The following is a 26,284-nucleotide window of genomic DNA, read 5'->3' on the forward strand; positions in this document are numbered from 1 at the left end:
TGTGTGTGTATACACTCGTCTGTTTGTGTGTGTGCGTCTGTGTGTATACGTTTGTGTATGCTTGTGTGCGTGTGTATGTATCTGTATGCCTATGTGTGTGCGTGTGTGTGTATGTGTGTGTGTGTGTGCGGCCTTACCTGAGATAAGAGCTTGTTCTTGTCATCCTCTAAGATACGGACCTTCGTTTCCAGCTGTCGGATGTAATTTGATGATGGATCTGGGGAAGACATACAAGGAAATAGGTGTCAGTTTCATATTTGCAAAGAAAACATTTGGAAACTCATAATCCTCTTTTAAACTGATAAGCAATACCACAAACCAGTTCCTCTTTTTCCTCTGGTCAACAACTAAGAATGGTTTTGCTGCAGACATGAAGGTCTGTTTTAGTAAGTCCAAACATTAAATGACTTTATACATTTAGCAGGCATTCTAATCCAGAGCGATTTATATAGGTTACAGTTTTAACCATTTGTACAGCTGGTTAAACCACCAGAAATTATATGACCCTGACCCTAACCCCACGACCCTGACGCCAACCCTAACCCACACCCTGACTCCAACCCTAACCTCTAACCCCAATCCTATCCCTGAAGGGACACTAAACTTAAAAACAACATTATTTTCATGTTGCTCCTTACCCTCCAGTCTGATGTTCAAATGAAGTGCTCCAAATTGTCTCGGAAGCAGAGAACCCTCCCATTGGCTCCGCAGTTTCTACCTAAAGGCATCTTCATGCAATGTTCTCCCCTTCCAGGAAGACAAGTGAGTGGAAACCTGAGTTCTGACTACCTGTAATAAGCCAGTAATTATCTGAAACCTTAATCTGAGACCCTCAAAGCATGTTTAGGTAGCCTGGACTACACATATTGCTTTTATACTTTTACATGGAAGTTCTTCAACACTGCTGCTCTCTGCCTCCAGTCCACAGCAGACACATCAGGCTAGTCTGAGCATTTTCCTTTTATTGAAATGCAAAATGCATTCTGGGACTTTGATTACAACAGAGTTGACCATGAAACCATGGAATAATTGAGGATTATCCTTACTCGTTTCATTGTTTAATGAAAAAGGTAACACTCTTTGATGTGGTTCCACACTACGGTAAAGGTGAAAAAAAATATTTGTTTGCAAAACCGCTGCTGAATTATACTGTAATCTCACTGGGGCTAACTTGGGCTGTCTTTACAATCGTATAACAAAGACTAGCGCAGAGACTACATGGACGTCATTCACTGGGACAGAACAGGTAGGACGAGGTTGTTTTTTAGGACAGATCTGAGGCCAGCATTCATTGCAACAGCTGTAGACCATTTCTGGTCCAGTGTAAACCATTTCCCCCCTGGTGGCGGGCCTCATAACACTATGACCTTGGCTTAACTTACATGAATGGTATAGATCTCCCCTCTCATGGCAGCTTTCACTTTTAATCTCCAGTTATTTTCCATTGTCGCCGACCTCCCAATGCAATGAAAGGTGTCCAAAGCCTTAATCCTGAAACCGCTTGCTGTTCAATTAGCCACAAATCCGACATTTAATACCACTACCCAGCATGCACCGCTCCTGTGAAAGGTTATGCGAAAGACATGTGTCCAACTGATGACCCATGCATGCTTCAGTCCAAGACTGTCATACTTTTCTGGAGGCTGTAAAAACACAACAGGCGTTCTGGTTCACACTTTGCATTTATAGTGTCATTGGGTGTTGTGGCTTGGAACCAGGATTCATTTGTGTGTGTGTGTGTGTGTGTGTGTGTGTGTGTGTGTGTGCGCGCGCATAAGTGTGATGCTGTGTTCAGCCTCAGTCTCAGAGTGCAATAAACGTTATAATGCTTTATCTTCGTTCACTCTAGCGAAGCATTTTCCTTTTCTTACGTCCCACAGCCGAGGTAAAGATCAGAGTGCAGCTGGACGGTGGTGTCGAAGGCAGTCTGTCTGACACATGGGAGACATACACATCTGTGAGGAAAGCATTCAGGCTCAGAGAGGATCCTGGGCCTGCCTGCCTCCGCCACGGTGTGGTGCGACTCTGTTAGCATTCCCAGCATGCCTTTCTACCGAGTTATCTCAGGGTAATAGAAACCCTGCTCACAGAACCTCTCGCTACCCAGAAAGCCTTTGAACTGGCGAGCGGCGAGGAATAGGAATGAGCCCCGCAGCCTTCCCAGCGTGTGCCCAAGGAGAGAGGCACCCCCCCCCCCCACGCCCCCCCGCCCCCCTCCCGAAAATCACCGCCGAGAACCGGCCCTCTCTGAGGACGGCAGCACCCGGATCGCCGGCGCGGCTTCAAACAGCCTAGCCGCGCGTCGAGGAGAGCTTTCAACCTGAGAGGCTCCTTTGGAAACGAGACGGGCGAACAGGCGCGATAGGCAGAGCCTTTCAAAGTCTCTCCCCCCCCGGAGAGAGAGATTTGCAGGCGGGGGAGAGAACGCACAGCGCAGTAGAGCAGGGGCATTTCTTTAGGGAGCTGAGGTACGAAGGGGATAGAGGGAGGGACGTGCGGCAGACACACCTAACACAGCGGGATTACCTGTGTCACTGAGAGGAACAGAAGCAATGAAGGAGGGATGAAGAGAGGGAGGCAGAGAGAAAGAGAGGATAAGATGAAGAACAGAATTAGGGAGGAGCTGGAGGGTAAAAAAAAAGAGAGAAGGCGGGAAGTACATGTACCTCATGTTGTAACGCGGTGTAGTAGTAAGGAGCGGGGGCTCATAACTGGAAGGTTGCCAGTTCGATTCCCCACTGGGGCACTGCTGTTGTACCCTTGAGCAAGGTACTTAACCCAGAACTGCCTCAGTAAATATCCAGTTGTATAAATGAATAACACATAAAACTGTAACCTATGTCAGTTGCTCTGGACAACAGTATCTGCTAAATGGCGATAATGTAATAATACAATGTAATTTCGTCATTCAGCAGGCATGACTTCCTTAGGACATTTATAAAGCGCACCTAATAAAGCGGCAGGAAAAACTGAATGAAGTGAAATGAGTCAAATTCAAATTCTTATGAAACATAATAAAACGGCATGGAAGAGAAAACGAAGTGGCATGAAAGGCAGGCAGAGGAGGGTACAGACAGACACAGACAGGAGGGGGGAAGGAGAGAGAGGGACAAGAATGGGGGGGAAAAAGAGGTAAAAGAGAGGGAAAACAGGGAAGGAGGTGAAGAGGGAGGGGAGGGAGGGAGTGAAGGACGATGAGGGAGGGAGGCTGGGAGCAGCGGAGGGAGGGATGGAGGGAGTGAAGGACGATGAGGGAGGGAGGCTGGGAGCAGCAGAGGGAGGGATGGAGGGAGGGATTGGACGCACAGTCGCCCGCGTGATGGAGAGGGGCGAAAGCGCCCACAGGGGAATGAGTCAGCGCGCGGCACACGCTCCAGTGGGCACTGTCCTTCCGCCAAATGAGCACGCTCAGCCTTCAAACAGATCATCACCCCGCCCATTCGCTCAAACAGGCCCCTGCTGAAGCCAACACATTCCAGCAGCCCATCCCCACCACCAGGGGTCGCTGTTCTACAACGGAGTATTCCCAGTGCTGGACAGGCAGGCCCACCGCAGTGCACAAAAGTGGCTGTTCACTTCCTAATTCACCCTTTGAAGGTAATGACAGTGGAAAGAGGCTGTTCCAGTGAGGAGAACCCGGGACCGTTCAGAAGTAATGGCCCAGCGATCTGAGGCTGGCGGCCCATAATCCTCTTTCCCTTCCTTGTGACCCTCTAATCCAACTACATCTGGTCACCTGACCCACAGCAATCTCCCAATCCGATTAGGAGGCAGTTCCCCATGACCGGGCCCACCACAACCGTGTCAACAACAGAACCACGGTATCATCGCCAGCCAGAAGCGCACCCAGAACCACAACATGGGCCCCGACCAGAACCACAACCTGACCCACAACAAGACCACAATCAGGCATAATTTAGATCAACACCCCAGGTTACAATCCAGACCATAACCACAACTCTGGGTGTGTACCTAGTGTTGGTCTAGTGCAGCGTTTCCCAAACCTCTCCTGGAGGACCCCTTGTCCTACATGTTTTAGATCTCTCCCTGCTCCAACACAGCTGATTCAAATGATCAACTCGTTATGAACTCCTGAAGCTTCTTAAAAACAAACTGATCATTTAAATCAGCTGTGTTGGAGCAGGGAGAGATCTAAAACATGCAGGACAATGGGGTCCTCCAGGAGAGGTTTGGGAAACGCTGGTCTAGTGGGACAGAGAGGCAAGTAGGTCAGTAATGAAGCTTCACCTCAAGAGGTACTGAACTTCAGAATTTCCTCTAATGAACAAATACCCTCTACCCCCAGTCCTCACCAGGACCAAAGGCACTAGACCGAAATCCTGCTGTACGCTGGGACCGCGAGGCTGCATGTGGAAAGCATTCTAAAGGAGCTGCGTAGTGTGCAGGAAGGCAGAATCCAGTGAGATGAGCAGAGATTCAGACAGGGGATTATCTGCACATTGTCTAAGTGGCTCTGCTGTGCAGAGAGCTTAAACACACCGAATCAAGCTGAACACTCCCTCCAACCCATGCACACATGCATAGAACATGCACATGAATGCTCACACACACACGTGCACTGGTGCACGTACACCCTCATGTACACGGATATGCACGCAAACATTCTAATATATACATGCATATATAGACACACATACACTCTCATGCACACATGTATGCAAGCATGCATACATTCTTATTCACACACATGTACATGTACATACGTACACTCCCATTCACGCACAAGTACACACACACACACACACACACACACACACACACACACACACACACACACTCTAATGCATACAATCTCATGAATATATGCGCACATATGCCAGTATGCCCTCACACACACACACACACACACACACACACACACTTTCATATACATATACACATCCACGCACTCATGAACACATAAACACACACACCTCTGACACAGTCACATACTATCAGTGTGTTTTGAGAGGAGACAGCCTGGTCCCACCATCCCAATGCACCTATGGGCATTTAGCCCAGTAATGAGGTTAAACGCCTGATCAGTGTAACACCTTTAATGCCTTATGCCAGTAAGAGAACCAGACATAACGCAGCTGGCCAATCAACACTACCCCCCCCCCACCCCAAAGCCCACCCCACCCCAACCCCATCACACACATCCACACCCTGGGGGACCCCCACCCTTATTTATTTACTGAGTGCAGTCCTTTAAGCAGAGCTGTATCTGGAGAAGCAGCCCGTGTGTCAGTCGCCGATGTTCGTGGCGTGTTTCTGGGCGGACCACTCAGGCAGCATGAGGCAGCCGGGGGGGGGGGGACGCAGGACCGAGCGTGACAGAGCCCGACCCTCACGGCCTGTCGCTTCCGATCGCATCACCGCTGCCGCGGTGACCCACTTCTCTCGGCCGAGTCGTGAGCTCCCTCTCTCTCTCTTTCTCTCTCTCTCCCTCTCTCTCTGTCCTGGCTGCGGGATGGGGGGGGGTTTGAGGCCATATGGAGAGGAAGTGTTAAAGCTCTTCGAGGGGCGTCGGCGAGCCGGTCCCCGCACGAAGACGGAGGCGCTTCGAGACGGAGACCGATTAGCCAGCGGACCGGTCTGTCGCGCCCGTCTCAGGGTCTGGCCAGCTCTCGTGCAAATAATTACAAACGCAAATCAGCTTGTCACCCGTTTCTGAGGAGCGGTAAGATCTCTCACGTAATTAAGAACACAAATGAGTCTGTCGTCCGTTTGCAGGGCTGTACGTTTTCATATATGTAATTAAAACACAAATGAGTTTTACACAGGCATGGCCACACACACACACGCACACATGCACACACGAAAACATGCGCACACACACACACACACACACACACACATAGACACACACAGAAAAACCTTCACCCCCTCTGATTTCAATTAATGCCAGCTGTGAAGGAAATTATAAGACTACAACAGAATATAACGACCACACCCTCAAACAAAAAAAAAGATAAAAATATGAATGAATCCCCTGGCTCATACAAAACAGCATGATTGATTGAAAAGAAAGCCAATTCTATCACAGACAGAGGAAGCTCATCTGTAAGAGTGAAAGAATTAAAAGGGGTCCAAAGGAAATAGAGTGGATAAAGTAGCTTTCTTGACTTCCAAGAAGCAGATGGAGTGGGATTTGGAGAGTCTGTGAAAGGCAATTATTAGGCATTATCGTCATGATTATAATATTGTGCCAGATGTCAGCGGAGGGTTGACGTTCCTTGTGTTTGACGCACGTGTGGCAGGAAATGGTACTCTTTCAGCAGAGCGGAGAAGAGCTCTCTTGTGACATCATTAGCGTGCTCAGCCAATGAGAAACCCAGCAGCACACCCAAGACTGGTGAATGATGAGCGATTCTCTCCACTTATACATTCCTCTTTTAGATTCATGTTAACGCACATGCTATGTGTGTGTGCGAGTGTGTGTGCGCGCCCATATGGGTATAAATGTGGGTACATTAACCCCTTATTCACCAAAAACGCATAATTCTTCATCACATACAACATCACCAGTACATGTTATAAGTATCACAGTATTTAGCTGCAGAAAGAGAAGAGCTTACTTCATCAGTCTTGCAGGGAGATAGCAAGCTCAGTCATCTCTAATCGCTATTTATCATCATCACCGGTGACAATGGGTGTGCCTCAGCATTTGTCATTGTTAGGGACAGTGGCCATGGTCCGCATTTATAACTGTCATTTGTGACCACGGTGGGTAGGCAGCCGGTGCAGTGATGAAGAGATGCTCTTTGTGGTAATGGTAGAAACATTAGCATTACATTATAGCATTTACATTAAATATTAGTGTTAAAGGTGGCTTTTAGCTTGTAGTGTTACAATTCACGTAACTCTCTTTCATAACTGTCTAAACCTTCACATCCCTGCAAAAGTGATATTCTGCCAAATCAGCTTGTCAATAAAGATAAGTGCTGCACTATAGGTACTCTACAGTCCTGCAGCAGGCCCAAAGCCGCCAACGCGCCCTGTAAACACGGCCCACGCCATCAGGGTGAGCTGTTTGTTTCCGAAAAGCACGAGGCACGCGAAGTACCGCCCGCACCTCAGACGGCGCTTCGCGGGGGCGTTTTCCGGCTCACGGGAGAGGGGCGCGCCGCGTCGCGGATGAGCCCAGGGTGTTACGCTCTTTCATATCCCATAAAACTATCCGCCGCAACACGGGGGCGGTCACAAGAAGCTTAGCGGCTTGGAGTGGGCCTTGCTTCTGCCAGGGGAAATGAAAAAAAAGGGATTTAAACACATTCTTACACATTAACAAAAGGCGGAGAGCGTTTCTGCCGTTCAATCTTTAACCCGGTTACGTGTGCGCCTCCCTGGATCGACCTTGGGCCTCTGCTGTGTGGACACCAAAAGGCACACAAGAGGAGAGAAGTGACCATAACCCAGGGCCTGTCTGTTAACCCAGGCAGGGCTAATATAACAGGCAAGAATAACAGAATCGACCGAGACTACTGTCCTAAAACACTAAATTAGAAGAGGTAACTTTTGTAATGACGAATCTATGAAACGACACCAATGTTAGAGCGTTAAAGTATTTCTGATTACCCAAAAAACACTGCCTGGCCACTTTCTGTATTTATTCAGTGCTCTCAGAGAATATTTCTGATTCTGGTCAAAAACTGTTCTCTAGGGAAATAAACGACAATGCCTTGTTCTTCTGTTGTTTTGTTTGTTTAATTGGTTAAAAACTGTAATGGCGGTCCCTTTGCCTTCCACAGCTGTGCTTTTTTGTACTTTGTACTCAGAGAGATCTAAAAAAAAATCTCCTACTCAACAGTAAAAATGCATGGGATTTCTACAAGAACATCAATAGCAGATGTATGTAAAAAAAAAAAAAAAAAAAAAAACTACATGTAAAAACACAGCAGCAACGTTCAGTTTACTCGTCTTAGGCTCCAAAATAAAACAAACAGAATAAAATCCATACTGCGAGCGCCAGGATTAGCCGCACAGGATTGTAGGCTGTCCAGAACGCGGCATTTCCCTCCTAATCAAAGGATTAAGGACATGAGAATAAAACCGAAATGTGGTCTAAATATCCACGGCCGTGCCACGCGCTGCAAATCGCTTCGCCCCAGTCTACCTGCGGCGGTTTCCACGCCGGTGGGGAGAGGGAGTCACGCGGTTTCGTTTGGCGGCGGGAAACGGCGCGGACCTGTGGGTGTGTGGGGGGGGGGGGTTGTTTTGGAGGGGGCATACTCGGTGTGTCTGGTCGTCTTCTCTGGGACCAGATCACGTGACACCTTCCATGGAAAATTTAAATGCCTGCTCCACACTGCGTCCATTTCACATTGTGAGAGACGGGCGCGGCCGATCCCCTCTCAGCCTTGGGAGGCAGCTGCTGGGAACAGCGTGCTCCTTGAAATCGTCGCAGTATTCGAGCCCCCCCACACACACAACCCCCTCCCACCCCCTCCCCAGCCCTGTCTCTTCACGGTCCAATCCGATTTCACAGCTGAGATGCCATGCTCGCCGTACGCCGCGCCCAAGCGGGCAGTCAGTTTGTTTCCTTTCCCAAAAAGCCAGACACCGAGCTTCACGCTGTGCCAAGGCTCCCACTGCCCTGACAGCGGCAGGCCCTGTAATACGGGCCACAGCTTGACCAGGTGGCTGGAGACTCACCGACTCGCACCCAGAGGGTTGTGGGTTTGAATCCTGAGGAGCGAGACGCTGCTGTTCACCAGTCAAGTAAGGATGTTGCTTCAGTTAACACCTGGCAGTATTCAGGGATGATATGGAATATGTGTGTTATATAACTCGTTCTATATAAGGGTGTCTGGTCTGCCAGGCGGATGAATAATGCAATGATGAAAATGAAAGCAAAACGTTTCCCCCCGCAGCTCCTCTGGCTTCACCGTTCCTGCAGCTGGGAGGGGGGAGGGGGGGGGGACGAGAGTCTCGAAGCTCCCGGCCCTCCGCGGAGACAGTTCCTCCGCCATCCATCAATCGTTTCGGTTGATGAAGTGCCTGCGGCACAAGGAGACTAGGCTCGCCAGTCAGCGGTGACGCCCTGAACCCCCCCCCCCACAGCACTCCCCCCCTTTCTGAGCAGGACCTTCCCAGTCCGAGGAAAACGGCCTCTGCATGATCACGGTCTCAGATCCTAATTCGAGCAGCGTGTCTAATGTCTGCGTGAGAGGTGAGGGATCTTTCCACTGCTGCAGGCGCAGCTTCTTAGCATGTGGTGGGGGTACGACAGAGCAACACCCGTTTAACCCCCATTTTCTGATCTGTGGGGGGGGGGGGGGGGGGATGAATTATCTTGTTTAACACCCATTTTCGGATTTGTGTGTGTGTGCGCGTGTGTGTGCATGCAAGCGTGTGTGTTGGGGTGGGAGAATTGGAGCTTCATCTAATTTAATCCCCATTTTCTGTTTTGTGTTTTGTGTGTGTGTGTGTGTGTGTGTTGGGGTGGAAGGGATGGAGCTTCATCTAATTTAACCCCCTTTTTCGCTTAGCCTGAAACCACTTGGAAAAAGCTATCTGAACACATTTTCACCTTGGATAAATCTGTCCTGGTGCTGGCACTGTGCTGCTTATGTAACCACGATGTAAATGCATGCTGCTGACAGGGAATTCTGGGAAAACAGCAGCGAACACATCCGCTATTCTTAGATGATTACAGCTCGCGCATCCTTAGAGCCGCTGTTACATGTAATAAATCCCATTTAAAGGGCGCAAATGTATGTCACGGCTGCGCCCCTCAGCCAAAACTCTCCACCTTACCTCACTCTGTGACCTTCAACTGACCACCTTCCCTGCATGCGTCCCATTCTCGCAGCTTGCATTTTAACCGATCCAGCCTCCCTACTGCTGACGCACCACTGACTCCAGAACAGCTTCAGAGTCAAACTTTTCCTTTCATTAACAAAGAGATGGCTTTCAGCATTTGCGTGGTTGCTGCCTGGCTTGTGAAGGAGGAGGAAACCCTGACGCCTGCGCTGCTGCTACTCCTGTTTCGCAGGCACTGCGATGAAGGTTGCGGCGAACACTGCATCGCATTACATTATCTTAGATTATATCACGTTGCAGTACATTGCGATGTATTACATGACGTTACATGTTCGCTTAGCAGATGTCTGTGGTGACTAAAATAGCTTGCATTCCGACATATTATCCATCTGTACAGCTTGAATGTTTATTGAAACAGTCCGGCAGCATGTTGCTCAAAGGTGAAATGGCAAAGCCCCACCTGGGGCTCCAGCCCAACCCCTCAACCGCCACATCACACTGCGCCAAACAACCTACAGAGACTGGCCAAGACTTAAGGATAAGGCGAGAGCAAATCGCTTTTTTATTGCAGACCAACTCATAAAAGGAGCTGGGGGTTTGGGATCTCGCATAATTAACCGGAGAGAAGCTCTGCTCGCGCTCACTGAGTACGAAGGGCAATTAAATTAAAGGGAGGAACGGGAACTCAAAGAGAAGCGAGCGGCTCGGACCACCCCCCTGTAATTTACGCCACGTTCAGACAGCAGCCATTTCGGTTTAGGGGTAAGTATTCTCTGCCCACTCATATGACAATCTGAAATTACAACAGTGGAAAATTACAGGGGCGAAACTAACGAGACCCCCCACACCCCACCCCCCCACCCCCACCTCCACAATGATGAGTCCCAAGTAGCTACGGGAAAATATAGCCTACATTTTAAAATGTTTCACATCATACCCACCAGTCTAAGAAAGTCTTCCATCTTAACACCAGTTTAACAAAGTACCAGTCTCCTGTTGCTAACAGCTATTGGCTGAACAACCAAAATCAGGACCTGTGTGAGGCAAAGGGACTGGATCAAAACACAACAGCATTAACAGTGCAAAATCAAAGCACTTTATGACGCTATAATATCAGGCTTTCAGAAACCTGAGTACTGGAATGTATCAGCCATGTTTGCAGGAAACCGGGTCGGCAGGCATTTTCAGCAGAATACATTTATAAACACTTAGCGGTCATTTGGCACATATAGCTATAGCTTAGTTATCCTCTGCTTCGTAATCTGGTCCACCCCCTCCATCAGCAGCGCGGCTGCACATGGCAGTCACAGGCTGAACAGCGGCCCCTGACAGCACACACAGCACATAAGGACAGCATCAGGTAGGCTCGCTTCATAGGCGTCATTTTTCTACGCTTTTCATCATTTCGGACGCACGCTTCCGCTCAGCTTTTCACAATCCTGGCGGCAGTGAGGTAGATGCACCCCACTCCCCGCCTCCCGATCGCGCCGGCCCGCTCCCCCCTTTCCTTCGGCCTTCGAAAGGTCCATCACCGAGGGGCCCGAACGATTGGTCACGTGCCTGGAAATGAGGCGTCCCTCTCTTTCTCCAAGCGGTGTGCTGTACGTCTGACCACAATGACCACTGAGACCCCTGCAGGTGCAATGGCCTGCGCCGATACGCCCGCCTTGCAGGGGGAATTCACACCGTTCACACAGTGAATGATGGGCTGGCAGTCTGCCGCAGTGGCGAGGGACCTGGGACCAGAGGGCTGCAGTTTTCAAATCCCAGGCACACCTCTGCTGTTACACTGCTGAGCAAGTCACTTAGCCTGACTCGCTTCAGTAAATATTTGGCTACACAAACTGACAATATAAAGTGCAAGCTATATTACCCCAAGTTACACAGCCACGTTACCCTGGATAAGAACATGTCCTCCACAAACAAATTAAATGCTATATAATAATTTTGGCAACATGATAATGTAACAATAATAATATGGTTGGTACACTGCAGGGTTGTAGACATGACTGACAGCATGATTAGTAGGGACATGAATGGCAGTTCTTTGAAAGTCAGCCTGTAGTCTACTGCACAGTTGACATTAAGCAAGTTTATCTTTTTGGATCTTGATTAAAAAGCTCAGCATGTGTTTCAAAAAGCAGGAGGAGTGTTTAGTTGGATGTTCCAAGCACACGCCATGCCAGCATCCCTCGTGGGGGAAAATTTTTCAACATGTGGTACGTCCAGCAACCAAATGCTTTCCCTGGGTTTTAAAGGACCTTCGGGATCCTGCCCATGTTCACCTCTCTGCTCCCTGCTCCTTTCTGTCCTCCTCTTCAGACAGTCCATCTCTTTTTTTTCCCCCCGTGCTGACGGTTCCCTTAAGTATGGGGATCAGCAGAATCCCCTGGTTATTTTCCTTTCTAATTGCCCCACTTACAGCAGCCCGTCTGTAATTAATGATTCATGTGGTCAGGCTGTTCCTGGGATTGGATCACAGAATGCCCCAGTGACGGCATCTTTGGGTGAGTGGCCTGCCGCGACGGAATCATAGCGTAAAGGGGGATTCCGCTTACGTCCTACAAGGTCACGCATGCATCATGTGAATATGGAACTCCACACAGAGAACAAAACCAGCCAGGGGGTCTTTCGCTTAATACCTGCAAAATCATTACAGGCATTAAAGACCATTAACGATCAGTTATTGAACTAAAGTGGGGAAGAGGGGCTTGGATATTTATGGCTTTAACAGTTCACCTTTAATTGTATAAATTGTACATATCAATTATTCGAGTCATAAGGAAGGTCTTGCACATGAAAGCCATTTGTCCTTGTGAATCAATACTCCTCACTCCCACCCCCACCCCCCTTGTATTTCACAGTGTTACAGGAATTTCAGTGTATTTTTGCATTAGACTCCAACAATTCCTCTCTTGAAAAAGTTAAACACAGGGAAAGTGTCTGGTGGGGCACCAATAGATTTGACCTGCGGGAGTCATCAACTTGTTAAGCGCTTAGTACGCGAAAAACCAATCGCTCTCCTCGAGTTTTGTTTCCTAACACTCATTAAAGTACCCCAGCGGGCCACTTACACCTAATGACAATTCAGAGTGAGGCAAAAATAATGAGAAGAATAATGCTGGAACAACAGCTCAGGGGCACTCTGGGGCCCCCCCAAATCTCCACCGCCCTCTGAACGCCGAGGAGTGGGAGATGAAGGTGGTGGCACACCGGCTCGGGGACAGTGCCTGACAGCATACCTCAGCGGGAAGGCACGCGTGCAGACCCTGTTAAAACGAGCCCTCTCCAGTGGCCGCGCGGCGAGATTGGCCTAACTGCCGTCGGTAACTGGCTTTGGCCCGCGCTGCAGCCGTTTTAGCTGGTTTTCCTCCTAACAAGGCCTGCGCTGGCTCTCTAATCACCTTACAGTGAAAAGCTGTGGATTAAACGGGTGAGGCATATGCTCCTGTCCTATTCGAGTTTCTCGCTTCCCTCTCTCTCTCTCCCTCTCTCTCTCGGTCCATCTTACGCAGCTGTTGCGGTCTCGTTTCTCAAGGTGGTTGCACAGTGCCTTGGGTCTGTTCGTTGTTTCAACTCGGAGGGAGAGGAGAAGGTGATTCCTGTGCCGATCTGAACTCCAGGTACTGCTGGAGCTAATGTCTCCTTAACAGCAGGGTTCTGCCCCATGGTTTGGCACTCCTTAGATATGGCCCGGAAAGCTATGAAGGAGTCTGCATTTTTTGTTTCCTGCTTAACCCTCCATTATCCTGATGAAGTAAATCAAATCTCTCCCTGCAAGCATAAGGATTGGCTCCTAACCAAACATTACATCACATTATCTTATCTTATCCAGAGTGACTTACAGAGCTAACAATTTTTTTCATTTTATCCATTTATATAGCTGATTATTTGCTGAGGCAGGTGGGGTTAAGAACCTTGGGCCAGCTGGAATCAAGCCAGCAACTTTGGGGTCAGGAGCCCTGCTCCTAACCACTAGACCACACTGTTGTCCCCAAAGCATATTTCTGAGATTCACCACAACGTCCTTCGGTTATGTGTTGTACATGACCAAGCGCAACCCCCCCCCATGACTAACACTGACATACAACTGGAGGAATATTCGTGTTGGCTGTATCTTGTGGAATTACCCTGAAATGTACACATTCTCAAGGATCTTTCTTACTGAGAGTATGCAGAAACCATTTGAGGGACCTCTATAAGATGGGTAGGTATACTAAACATAAACACAGCCTGGGAGTCAGAGGGAAATATTAGTAAGTATTGAATTACAGGCCTCGGTCCTCTCTTTCCATCCCATTTCATTACACACCGTGCTTGTTACAGCTGTGTGCTGCTTTGCTGTAGTTCACTCTCTCAGGCTCTGCGATAATGTGTTTGTTAAGACCACCATACTGAGTGTATATTCCATTGATTTTTAAATCGATAGACATGTGTAAGGCATCTCTTTCAAAGTTGCTGCTATCACTATGCCTATTCAACTTAGCACAACTAAACCAAACACATAACCCAGAAAACTCTGTCTCAGAAACAAACAGCTACACAGGCATCACAGCATTAGTATTTTCCATGGATGATATACACTTCCTAGATGGGGTAGATGTATGGAATCGTTTGGTGGTTTGCGTGAACAGCAAAAAGTCCGGGCCATGAGGGGAGGGGAAAAAAAACAAAGAAAAAGTCACTGAAATGGTCCAGTTTGGTTCAGTGCTCACGTTCTTCTTTGATCCAAAATATTATGAAAGATTCAGTTTGCATGACTACATCAAAGCAACTCCACTATCACTGCTAAGACACGCCTTCACTTCATATCACTTTTACGCCTGTGCATGCATGCACAAACACGCACACGCATACATGCACTCACGCATGAAGGCACACGCAGACAGTCATATATACACATACACACGTGCACAGACACATGGAAGCATCCTTCTCTATCTAGTTACACGGAGACTGAAAGCTGTCCCTGTTGTCACTCAATCAGAAGAACATTCTGTGCTGGGCACAGCTGAAAATGTAAATGTACCCTGGCTGGGTTCCTCTCACTCTCTTGCCATTTGCTGGCCTTCCTGCCAGCAAATACTCTTTCCACATGTTCCTCAATGGCCTTCTCCACAATCATTCCTGTCAGCCCTCACCCTAATCAGTCCAGTGAAGCTGTAGCCCTCTTGAAGTAACTACTGAATGATGCAGTTTAACAGGAACACATGTTCCAGACCTCAGAATCTCTCTTTTCCATTGTTACTTTACTGAAACAAGGAAATTCAGGCTAAGGGTGTGTCTAAAACAAGCCTATGCTTGCTTTGAAGTGAAATAAACCATAACAGGACAGGGGGGAAAAAGTGAAGAGAAACTTGCGGGGGAAATGGAACGCATACCAACGTTGTAATAAGAGTGTTTCCTAGCAACAAGCTACTCTGTTTGTCTGAAATGCCTGCTTCTGCTGTACCTTCTCTTCTCTACAATCCAAGAGTGGCTCTAGACCGGGAGAGGCCCTAGAGGGGAGACCAGGGCAGCCCTTAAAGAGAAGCCTTCAGTGGCCCTAGGGGGGAAAAGCAAGAAGCGGCCCTGCAGGACACAGCAGGGGTGGCCCTAGAGGAAGGCCAAACAGCAGTCATAAAAAAGAGAGACCTTGAATAGCCCTAGTGGAAAGGTAAGGAGTAGCCCTAGATGAAAAGACCGGAAGTGTCTCTATTAGAGACGCCAGAGAACACCACAGTGTCCATCATTAAACAGATTCTAGAGGCCCAAATATGTGTAACCATTTGAGAAAAATACAAGGCCAACAAGCCATTAATTGTTACCCAAATAAAATTGCAATCAGAGCAAAATTACATTCATGAGCACTCACCTTAGTTCCTATCCAGAGTGACACAGATTAACATTTTGGGTTACAAGCTCTCCTCGCTACCGGTACACCACACTATTGCCCTTTTAAAACTGCAGCCTTCCTTCTGCTTTATCTAATTTAACTTCTGATTATGTATTCTCTGAGACTGTGGAACCAGATTCAACCACTGTATTGCTTCAGGGCTGATACCAGGTATATTAATGCATATTAAAAAAACAGGTATGTGGAAAGGGCAGAGCAGTCACCCACACGGAGACATTAGCACACAAAAAGCCATCTTGCAGCATCTTATCCTGCCACTTCAGATAAACCCACATTGCGCTTGGGACCACATCTGTATCTGTGTTTTTTTTAAAGCTCTTAAGAATGCTTTAGCGTCAGCGGCCAGACGTAGAAAAAACTGGCAAGAGGGCTGCCGATCAGCGTATCAAATGCACCGCAAAGCGTAGCTAAATCACGCGGGATCCGGCCTTCTTTCGAGAGGATCGCCCCTCAGCTCTGTCCGCTTAAGAGGGTTATCGTTTAGGAAAAAAAAGGCTCGGCTTTTAACAAAAGCATAAAGCATCGGGATCGCTAGCCTTTAGATAAGCTCTTTTGTGGTTTTTCACAGAAATTCGAGCCAAACGTTTATGTTAACACGATGCAACACTGCGCTTGCAGCACTCTACCTTAACGGTAAAAAAAAAACTAAAGCTCTGTTCAAATGGCATGTCCGTCGGTGACACCATTTGGATTTGCGCTGAGTAGAAGCAAACATTAGCCAACCAGTTTGTTTCCTCGGCATTATTCGTCTGAACTTGCACGACTCAGGTTCGGTTGTCTCGTTCAACTACAGGGTCCCAGCACAGATCTGAGCCTGCAATCTTAATAGCACACTCCTGGGAAATGATTAGCGGCTAATGCTATTCAATAGGGGCCCGCTAATGGTTACAGCAGCATCTTCAGGTTGTAGCACATTTTTTTCGTCCTTCTCATCAACTGCACACAACCTGTCTGTTAGTAGCACCAGAACGAACACTTATATATATTATATAGTACATTGCCAGCCCATCCCATCACCAATAAGGCCAGGGCGACTGACTGCATGCCACCGCGAGTACAGACACAAACACGAGACCTGCTGTCTCCCACTCCCATTTCCTGAAGCCTGCCGTGGTAATCCGTTGACAGCTTTCTTTGAATCGCACGCCCTCGGATCGCTTTAAGAGAAGGACAGGTGATGCGAACAGACAAGCTGGGATTGCCTGTGAAGACAAACCCATTTCCTGTATAAAACACGCGCCCCGATGTAACGTCTAATGGATCGCACTCCATCTCGGAGCCGCACTCCAAATAGCTTAAATGGCTCGTAAAACTTTAATACGGACGAATAAAAGGAGGCTGCAAACTCTCAAGGGCTTTGGCGAGGCAGTGAACACTCTGAACTCTCGTTAGGGACCCCACTTACCCCCAAATGATGTCACGCAAGTCAGAGGTCAGATGCCTGTTGGGAATAGATAATGGAAGGCTATACTGTAGTTTCTTGCACCACAGTCAACAATAAAAATTCCAGAATTTCCCTGTAACTCAGCACTTCTCCCAGTCAGTGACGAGCCTACATCCCTCGCACCAGGGCCTTTCTGGGTGACATGAAGGTCCCATTCATGGCTGAGGTCTTTAAAGGACCCTCAGCCCCTTTGTGTTGCTAACAATACTGGCGGACAGATGGCTCTGGGTTCACAGGGCTCTTACTGTCACCCCCCATACAATTTTTTCAATCTAGATGGTAGTCTGAGCAGCCCTGTAACCCCCCCCCCCCCCCCCACCCAAACACACATTCATACAACCCCCCCCCCCCCCCCCCCAATGCTCAACCTCTTGAAAGAATACTAGAGTATCTTGGAAGGCTGTGCTGAAATACTGCCAAAGATTGTACTTTGTACATTCTCTTAGCCTCATTCCTCATCTCAACATTCTTCTGCAATGCTGGACAGGAAGGAAGTGCTGTTCAGCAAAGCAGGATAAGACTCAAAGGTGATGGAAGTAAGCATGCTGTGGGCTCACCGATTCTCTATTTTATAAATTAACATGTCTAATGACTGCAAAAAACACAACAACGCATCAACAATCACTTATTTACTTCAGTCATTCATATTTCAGCCTCTGGCCTTTATGTGTGTTAAGCTTTGCAGCCGATTCTACTTCGAGCTCTCTTTACTTTCAATTTCCACCACAACAAACCTTTGACAGAGCAACACACCAAAGATATTTAAAGTATTTGAGAGCAGGAGTTTGAAAAATAGTCAGAAACCTAACGATACTGCTGTCCGTTAGACTGGGAGGTTTACATTCTCAAGGTATTCCCCCTGAGGACCAGTGTGACCTGTGTCCTACCTGTAACCCCTACTCTCACAGGATCCTGCTGCTGGGTGAATGTTTCACAAGAGAGAATGGTCTCATGTTAACCCCGGTCAAGGTGTGTGGACAACACCGCTAGGTGTTCCACTACATGGCAGGAGTGGCCATGGCAGGTCAGGCCTTATGGGAACCCCGTCATGGGGGGCGTGCCTCCGGCGCTCCACCGGATTGCTTACCAGTCCCGCTTGGCCGGTTCCTTCTGGAGGTCACGCGCCGCCTGACTCGGCAAGATGGGAGACGAGCAGTACTGCTGACACGGCCCTTTTTGCAGGAACGTCAGAGCAGCCACAGTCCCGGGGGGCTTCACGTCGACACCAGCGCGCTCTGCGAGGATCATCAGAATTCCCACCAGGGGTGCGGCAGAGCTCAGACAACTTCCACGGGCGAGGAGATTAAAAGCGCACGGGCGGCGAAATAATTCAGCTCAGGGAGAGCTCTCTTTCAGCATTGCCAACTGGCTGCACATTCGCAGCGCTATCCTCTTTGTTGCCTTCATTCTGAAGGAGGTAACATGTGGAAACAGAATGACTAGAACGGGTCTAGTCATGTAATGCAATGGTCAGAGGCTGTTGAAGGGATTTTGACATGGCAGACAAGTGGATGCTTTACTGAGTGCGGCCGAGTAGCCATGCAGAATTTACATGGCTGACACGTGCAAAACACATGAAATAACTCATCAGAGCATGACAAAGATGTTCCTGTTTGACTTCTCAGCTCTGATATCTAGATTATCATAAAAAAAGGAAAATGTGCACTCCAGTTACCAAGGAGAAGACTGGCAAAGCCCTAAAACATATGGGGTTTCATAATGTGGTTTTGATCTTTTTGAGCATGTAACTATCTCATTTGAATTTTTGAAATATGCAGCCATTGAGCTCAGCACTAAGAGAAGTTTGAGGCATATATGTTATTCTGTCTGCAGCTGGCATTTACACCCTAAGAAAGTGCTCAAAATAAGTGCATCTTTCACGCTACCATCCGAACCACTAATCTCTGCTGTTCCTGCAGGCAGGAAATTGCTAGCAGTACAGATGGAGGTATTTTTTGGATGGATTCCCACCACATCCAGAACACTGCTTCCCAGAGCTAAATCTTTCAGAGACACACAGTGATCTCTAAAGGGACGTCGCTTTTCACAAAGCTGTCCTTCGGCTATCCCCAAGCCCTGGTCACCCCCACAGCCCGCTTCTGCTGCCTCCGCTCTCCACGCGGCCGCCGCTGGCATGCTGCACGTGGGCGGGATCGATCGATCGATCGGACGAGAGCCGCTGTTGCCATGGCTCCCGGACCCATCCCCGTAGCCCGGGCCACTCGTCTCCCCAGAGGGCGGGCCAATGGGAGCGTCTCTCCCGTCCCAGGACGAGGGACTCACCCGAGCCTCACGTGGATGAATAATTCGGTGCACCCTGCACATCGTTCATCCACAGAGGTCACACTTGCGTCCGAGTTATGCTGGTCAGCAAAGAGACACATATTTAATACCAATCTCGTTTTCCATCACACTGACTCTTCCCTTATTGAATAAGCAGCTCATCAATGCTTAGCTTTTCTGCACATGCTGCAAATGTCCAGCCCACTCAGGCGGCTCGGGGACAGTACGTCCTGACCCCATGGGCCGTGATTTATGCATACCATTCATGTCGAAAGTGCCCTACTTCTGCTATTGTTTGTCCAGGAATGTGGGAAGTCCTGACTGGCTGGCTCTCTGAAAACACACACAGCTGCAGCATTCCCACGTGGTACCTTCCTCATCCCCACAGCCTCCAGATGAGACCTTTTAACAGCTGACAGATGCTGAATATGACACAGAAATCCCTGGTCGTTTATCCTTTCACTTATCAGGCTGAGACCTTCCAGGAGAATTCTCTACTTTGGGAAAATGTGGTCCTTAAAACGCTTTCTAATCCCCTCCCATTAACAATCAAACAAAGCAGCTATACTGAGTTTCGAAGTGACCCTTTAAAAATCTTAACTGGTTAAGTTTAAGACAGGCTACATAAGGGAATGAGGTTTTTCCCTCAAGGCTGGTGAGCTTCTAAACTGACACCTGCTCGTTGCTAATTGCAATATTATATTTGACTCTATTTTTACTCATGAACAAGTTCAAACTGTGGGTAACTATGCCATAGACTATACTATCCCATAGTCAAGCCCTCACATACTGATTCAGATGATCATTATCTTGGTCAAAAGAAACAACCCCCCCCCCCCAAAGTTCTGTTTGCCCTGGCGTTTCACAGAGAGCTGGATAACCAGCTGGACTTGTCAGGGTTAACTCATTTGTACTGTAAGCCACGCTAGATCTGCCAAATTTCCATTGAAAAACATGAGGCTTAATTATTTCACATGCAAAACACAGTACATGGTCAGGGTGTCAATGAGGTCACCAGGTTGGAAATATTTGCCTTTTCCTTGGAAAAATGTTCGACTGAGAAAAAAATGTACCACAGAAGTGGTACGGATTCCTGCATGGGGAACGTGGTTCATGAGCTGCAGCTGTGGCACAGATCCGCTACGCTACCAGGTCACGGCAGAGGTTAAGGGACCCTCGGGCAAAAGGAACATCTTCCCCCTCGCCCTCCCCACGTGACCAGGTCAAGTGATCAGTTCCAGTGCGTTCATGCCCTGACTGGCCCAAGATTTACTTCCTGGGAAAACTTCCTGTGAGGGGTGGGGGGGGGGGTGGTGTGGGAGACGTAGAGCTTTGGCAATGGTGGAATGCGCATGCCTTCATTATCTTAGCAATGTGACCTCGGGGAGCATCATTTGAAACCCGCCCCGCCCCAACCTCTCAAACCCCCGGCTGCTTTCTGTGGCTTTTCCGAGGGGGGCACTGTAGGCTTGGTTTGAAACAAGAAGGGGAGTGTGGGGAAGGGTGGGAGGGGGGCCTGTCTGGAGTGAAGCTTTCCCTCCATTCACACTCAGGCCACAAAGACCCCTCTACACTTCCCCCATTAACATCACAAAGGATGGTCGGCTTTTCTTCTGTCTGACAGAGGCACGCTGGCAAGCGGAGCGCTCCCACACCGACGGGGCGAGAGAGGGGCCGCATCGGCACGTAAACAGGCCTCAGAGGGGGCGGCTGAGAGCTCGTTAATTAGGCAGGGAGGGGCGATGCGGGCCCGAGTAAACAAGCGATCAGAACAGCAAACTCCCTTTTCCAGTCAACTCACTCACGGAGGCAGGGAGTGGACGAAAATCTCCATCTCCTGTCGGTGCCCTGCGCCGGTTCCAGCTGACGTCAAAGAATGTGGCAACATAATGAAGCGGAGGTCACGCTCCTCGGCTGGCCTGGTTTCAATGGCTTCCGATAAAAGGGTACCTTTACAAGATGGCATTGTGTCACAGATAAGCGAGAGAGACGCGGCCAGGGTGTGACATCGGTACGAGGAAGTGCGAGTGAGGCTCCGTGACCCTTCTTTCAGGTACCCAGCACTCCTTTATTCAGACAGTGAAAGAAGCAGGAAGAGCATCACGCATTCCATTACCTCCCTGAAACACACTGACTCAACGCCTCAGAGGGAAAGAACTCTACACTCTGTAAAACAGGGAAATCCGGTTTTACAGTATCTTTCAAATTGACATCACGGGTGTCTGCTTCACCTGTCTTCACAAAAGGAAAACCTATCCATTATAAGCCTTAGACCCAGAAAGCCTCTGGACCAGAATGGCACTGCTAAGATCAAAAAGAAAGCCCCATACTGCTCACATTGACTGTAAGAAGACAGAGGAGAAATATCACCTGAATGTGGTGAAGGTTGCATCAAGGCCGCAGCAAAGCTATGTCAGGCATTAACGGGGTATTTTTGTGTGCCGATTCAGCAGAAAACCACTTAGCAGTCTGAAAAACAATGGAAAATTCCATTTCACTTACATTTTATTAGTGTATTCAGGTGCCGGGGACACTAGGGATGGATAAAGTGAACTGGTATGATTTTATATAAATATTTTGACACTGAAAGTTTCACACAGTTAGGGGTGGTGCTAAACATAAGCTGAGAGAGCAAGCACCTCCCCCCACCCCCTCACCCCCACTCCATCTATGGAAGCTGCTACACAAATGCAGTACATCATTATCACAAAATTCATAACAATGATAATGTGAAAGGTACTAGAATATAATACTACTAGCTACATGGGGCTAATGTAAACCATTTACTCTTTCATTGACTGAACCCCTCTGTCTCTGAACCTCAGAGGGCACCTACATCTCTACTCTGCAGCGGTATCAGGATGACCTGGTGGAGCATGTTGCGGAGGAGGTGAACAGTCTCTCCGTGCCGGGGGTTGTGGGAGGGGTGTAATCTATCACTGTTCCTGACAGGCCTCTGGGTTCACTCACACCCCTGCCCGCTCCAGGGTTATCTCTGCCCTCCGCCATGCTCACAAAGGCTGATAACGTCCTGCGGAGAGCGCGAGAGGACACACCCCAGGACTGAACCTGGACGGGGGGAGGTGTCCAAGTCCTTTAAAGCTCAAGCAGGGTGACCAAGGAGCGACCAAGGGCAGGAGTTAAATACAGTTCTGCCTCAGCATGTCTCGTGATGTGGTGTTAAAGGTCCATGTCAGGGCAGTACTATGGTTCAGGGATAAAACCCTGTTCTGTCTAATGGCAGTGTTGCAGTTCTCTTATAGGGTAGTGCTGTGTTTCATGTTTAAAGCCCTGTTCTGTCTAAGAGCAGTGTTGAGGTGCATGTTTGCAACCTTGTTTCATCTCAGGGCGGTGTCTCAGCTCCGGGGTTAAAAAGCCTGGATGTGGTGTTTGTTCAGCCAACGCAGGCTCCACCCACAGCCAGGATTCGGGTGGTCAGGACCGCGGGAGGGGAAGCTGCCATTCTAATTAGCACATGTAATAACGCCGACAGTGACCAGAGCCGATAAACAAACCCTGTCGCTCGTTAACTTTAAAGCACGCTGCTCCACATCCATCTTCTCTGAAAAGAAAGACCCCACCATCTCCTTTACTATGATCTTTGAAGATGCATTATCTAATTGGGGCATGAAATTAATTACGGGACCCCATTAATTCATTACGAGACCTCATTATAAGTTCCATTCAAGGCTGCCTGCTCCACGCATGGCATATGTGAGCAACGGTTAAGAACTCCACCTTTATTAGGGTGTTGAGTTGATGTAGCAGCGGCACTACAAATGAAGCATTTTTTTAAAAATCTGAAGCGTTAGTGCATGGCAAGGGATCTTGAGTTCCCGCTCAATTCAAAAACAGTGATGTCACTTCGTTAAAAAAAAAACACACTTGTGTTTCAGGAATGTTCCTGAGGTGAAGTTAGGCCAAGCTGCATAACGTGTTAGAGGAGCTGTAACTTTTGACTCTTAACTGCAAACAACCGAATACAGACACCCGATCCTAAAATAGCCACAGGTCACAAACGCCAGCATCAGGGATGAAGCTCTCTCCTCTGTGCGACTTCAGGGGGTTCTGCGTCCGTGCTGTTACGGCTTGACTTTCGATCTGTGCGTGAAGCCGCTCCATCCTGCCCTCCCTGCCCCCCCATGGTGCGTGGTACCAGCTTTGCTCTTCATTGATTGGCTCCTGAGCACCAGCAGTCAGCACAAATCCAATTACTCAGACCGCAGGATCCACCAGCACTGGCCAGCCCCACCCCCACACTCCTGACCTGGGCTGACCCTCTTTTTTTGGGCCTTTTGTTTGACTCTTTGCTTAGCGGCTCTACGCTGGGAACCAAAAATAACCAAAAATACATGTGGGGGTGTGTGCCGGGTCAGGGGTGGGTGTGTGTTTAAAATACTGGTAGCTGCAAAGAGGGGGTGCAGACTGGAGCGGGACACAACACAAAGGACAACCCCATAACTCAAGTGTCTGGACCAAGGACACCAAGGCCAGAAACACAACCTTGCAACGAAAGACCGGGGGAGCACTCTGCATTAGGTCAGGACCCTATGTAACCCGATACAGTGAGAGTTCAGAGGAGGGTCCTGCTTCAGGTCTGGACCCCGTGTACACCACCAAGAGGAGAGTTCTCGAACTTACCTCCACACAACCAGGGGTAATCTCATGAGTCCCAGGCCCTACAGAATGGAAGCATTCCTGCACTCAACACTGCCCTGTCTAAACCCCTCTCAGCCTGCAATCATTATACAGTAGAGGTACGGTTAAAGACACACCCACAGGCATGTCGGGTGGCAGAGTAGAACAGCAGTTAAGGAGCTGCAGGTTCTATTCCCTGGTAAGGCACTGTGCAGGCTACCTGAGCGGAAAGCTTTCAACAAGCACATACACAATTTCAATGCAATCTGCAGCCTTTTGCTGGAGTTACTGCAGCGGTATGAAAGTGACATTCATTAGCAGATGTGGATCAGGATTTTTGTTCTGACATCACTGCCAAAAGTAGCAATTACCTTAATATCATAGCACTCATTGTTTGAACAGTGTTTCTCTCATACAAAAGGTTCTCACTGCACTTTCCAGTGTGAATTATACATGCAGGCACGCAACTATAAACAAAGTCAGAGCCAAAACACAATTTTAAGATTAAGAGAAAATTATGGAAGAGCTACAAAGCAAGCATAACGGCTTCACGGAAAGGGCTGGAGAAGACTGGGCAGGGACACTGAGAGACAGGTCCCAGTAACAGTGCATAAAACACACTGCCTGACAGGAGGAGACTTTTATTTTGAAAGAGCTGCCGACCAGCTACCCAGCCAAGACCAATGACCCTATATATTTTTTTCCACCCTCTGGTAATCAATTAATCCTGGGGATTTATCGTTTTGACAGGTGGTAGCTTGTCCCTGCTTGTGCATATCCATAATTAAACCAGTCAGACCGGAGCAAAACGAAACAATTTTCCTCTCATTGAATTAATCATATAGAGTGTGCAGGCAAATCACACTCACGTGGACGCCTCCCCTCTCACGGTGACATTCGCCCCCTGACGCCCATGTCCCTTTGCGACACGGTGACGTCCAAGGCATGGACGCCTCGTACGCTGCCGTGAGGAAATGCAACCTGCGCGGCCACTTCAGATCCCCGGAGGTCGAACACCTCGTTAAAAAGGAGTCACATATTCACGATTTCTGTGCAGGGGGGCTTCAATCAGCCTCTCTCGACAAAGCCGCTTTTCTTGGCAAGGGTCGCGGAAAATCCCAAGCCTTACCGGCAAAGCGGGGCATGTAAAGGAAGGGGTGGGGACACCGCAAATCCCTCACTTCCACTCGGTGAAGAGCAAAGGAAAGTAAGGATAAAACACACATATACACAAGCCTGCCTGATTACAACAGGACAGGAGGAAAAACAGAGAAAAGAGGCCATGCACGCTCTTATCCAGAGTGACTTACATAGGGTACAATTTTGCATGTTATCCATTTATACAGCTGGATATTTACTGAGGCAATTGTAGGTTAAGTACCTTGCCCAAGGGTACAGCAGTAGTGTCCCTGCAGAAAATCAAAGCAGCAACGTTTTGGTTAGGAGCCCTGCTTCTTATCACTACGCTACACTGTGACACTATGACCTAGGGATTGCAAGTTTGAAAATTGCAAGGTTGAATTCCAAACAGGACACTACAGATGTACCATTGAATAAAGTTTTCCTTACCTCAAATAAAACTGTTTGTTTAAAAGGCTGATTAAAAGGTTGGATGAGGTGCACCTCCTAAGCAAACAAATAGTAATCACGTTCTGTAGTAATTAAAGAGGGTCCTAATCTTTCCTGACCCGGTCTTGAGGTGAGAATGACTGAAATGTTATTCTCTGAGAGTGTGGGTGCAGCTAAGCGCCTCAACCTCAGAGGACCGGCCCAGGGACCCAGAGAGCGTAAATCCCCCCATCAGGTCTGAACACGTGCGGCAGGTCGGTGGTAATCATGGCAACACCATCTGTGCAGCCGAGCTGCCGGGCGGAGCCAGGTCCAGGGGTGGCGGGAAAACCAGGCCCGGCGGGTGAGGGGCGGGAGCCCGCAGGGCGTGGCAGTGCGAGGGGCTCACGCTGTGCGCTGATCCGGGATCAGCTAGCGCTGCCTCTATTCCAGGGAGGGTCATGCGCTCTGGGCACTCAGCATTTCACCAGAGACTGAATCGCTTGCATTCATTTAGCATAGTAACTGATCCAACTGCCTCACTAAAAGCTCAGATGGAACAAAACTGGCACTCCAGGGCCAGGGTTGTCTGCCCAAGACCTAATCCAAACCCCAATCACTACGCAAGACAAAATAACAACTGATCCTGGGTCAGCTGAACACACATATTTCAGACAGTGCTGTAATCGGCAAGTAATATGTAATCA

At 48.7% G+C, this 26,284-nt stretch overlaps 1 protein-coding gene across 2 annotated transcripts in view; it reads right to left on the reverse strand.

Moving 5' to 3' along the window:
- LOC118792197 (coiled-coil domain-containing protein 85C-A-like) overlaps window positions 1-26,284 on the reverse strand; it is a 45,839-nt gene that overhangs the window by 13,959 nt on the left and 5,596 nt on the right. For both annotated transcript variants that reach the window (XM_036549964.1, XM_036549963.1), the window contains exon 2: window positions 138-217. In XM_036549964.1, the coding sequence (XP_036405857.1) occupies window positions 138-217 (80 nt within the window). The remainder of the gene's footprint in view (window positions 1-137; window positions 218-26,284) is intronic.

Source organism: Megalops cyprinoides, chromosome 17, assembly GCF_013368585.1.
Source record: "Megalops cyprinoides isolate fMegCyp1 chromosome 17, fMegCyp1.pri, whole genome shotgun sequence".
NCBI classification, from domain to species: Eukaryota; Metazoa; Chordata; class Actinopteri; order Elopiformes; family Megalopidae; genus Megalops; species Megalops cyprinoides.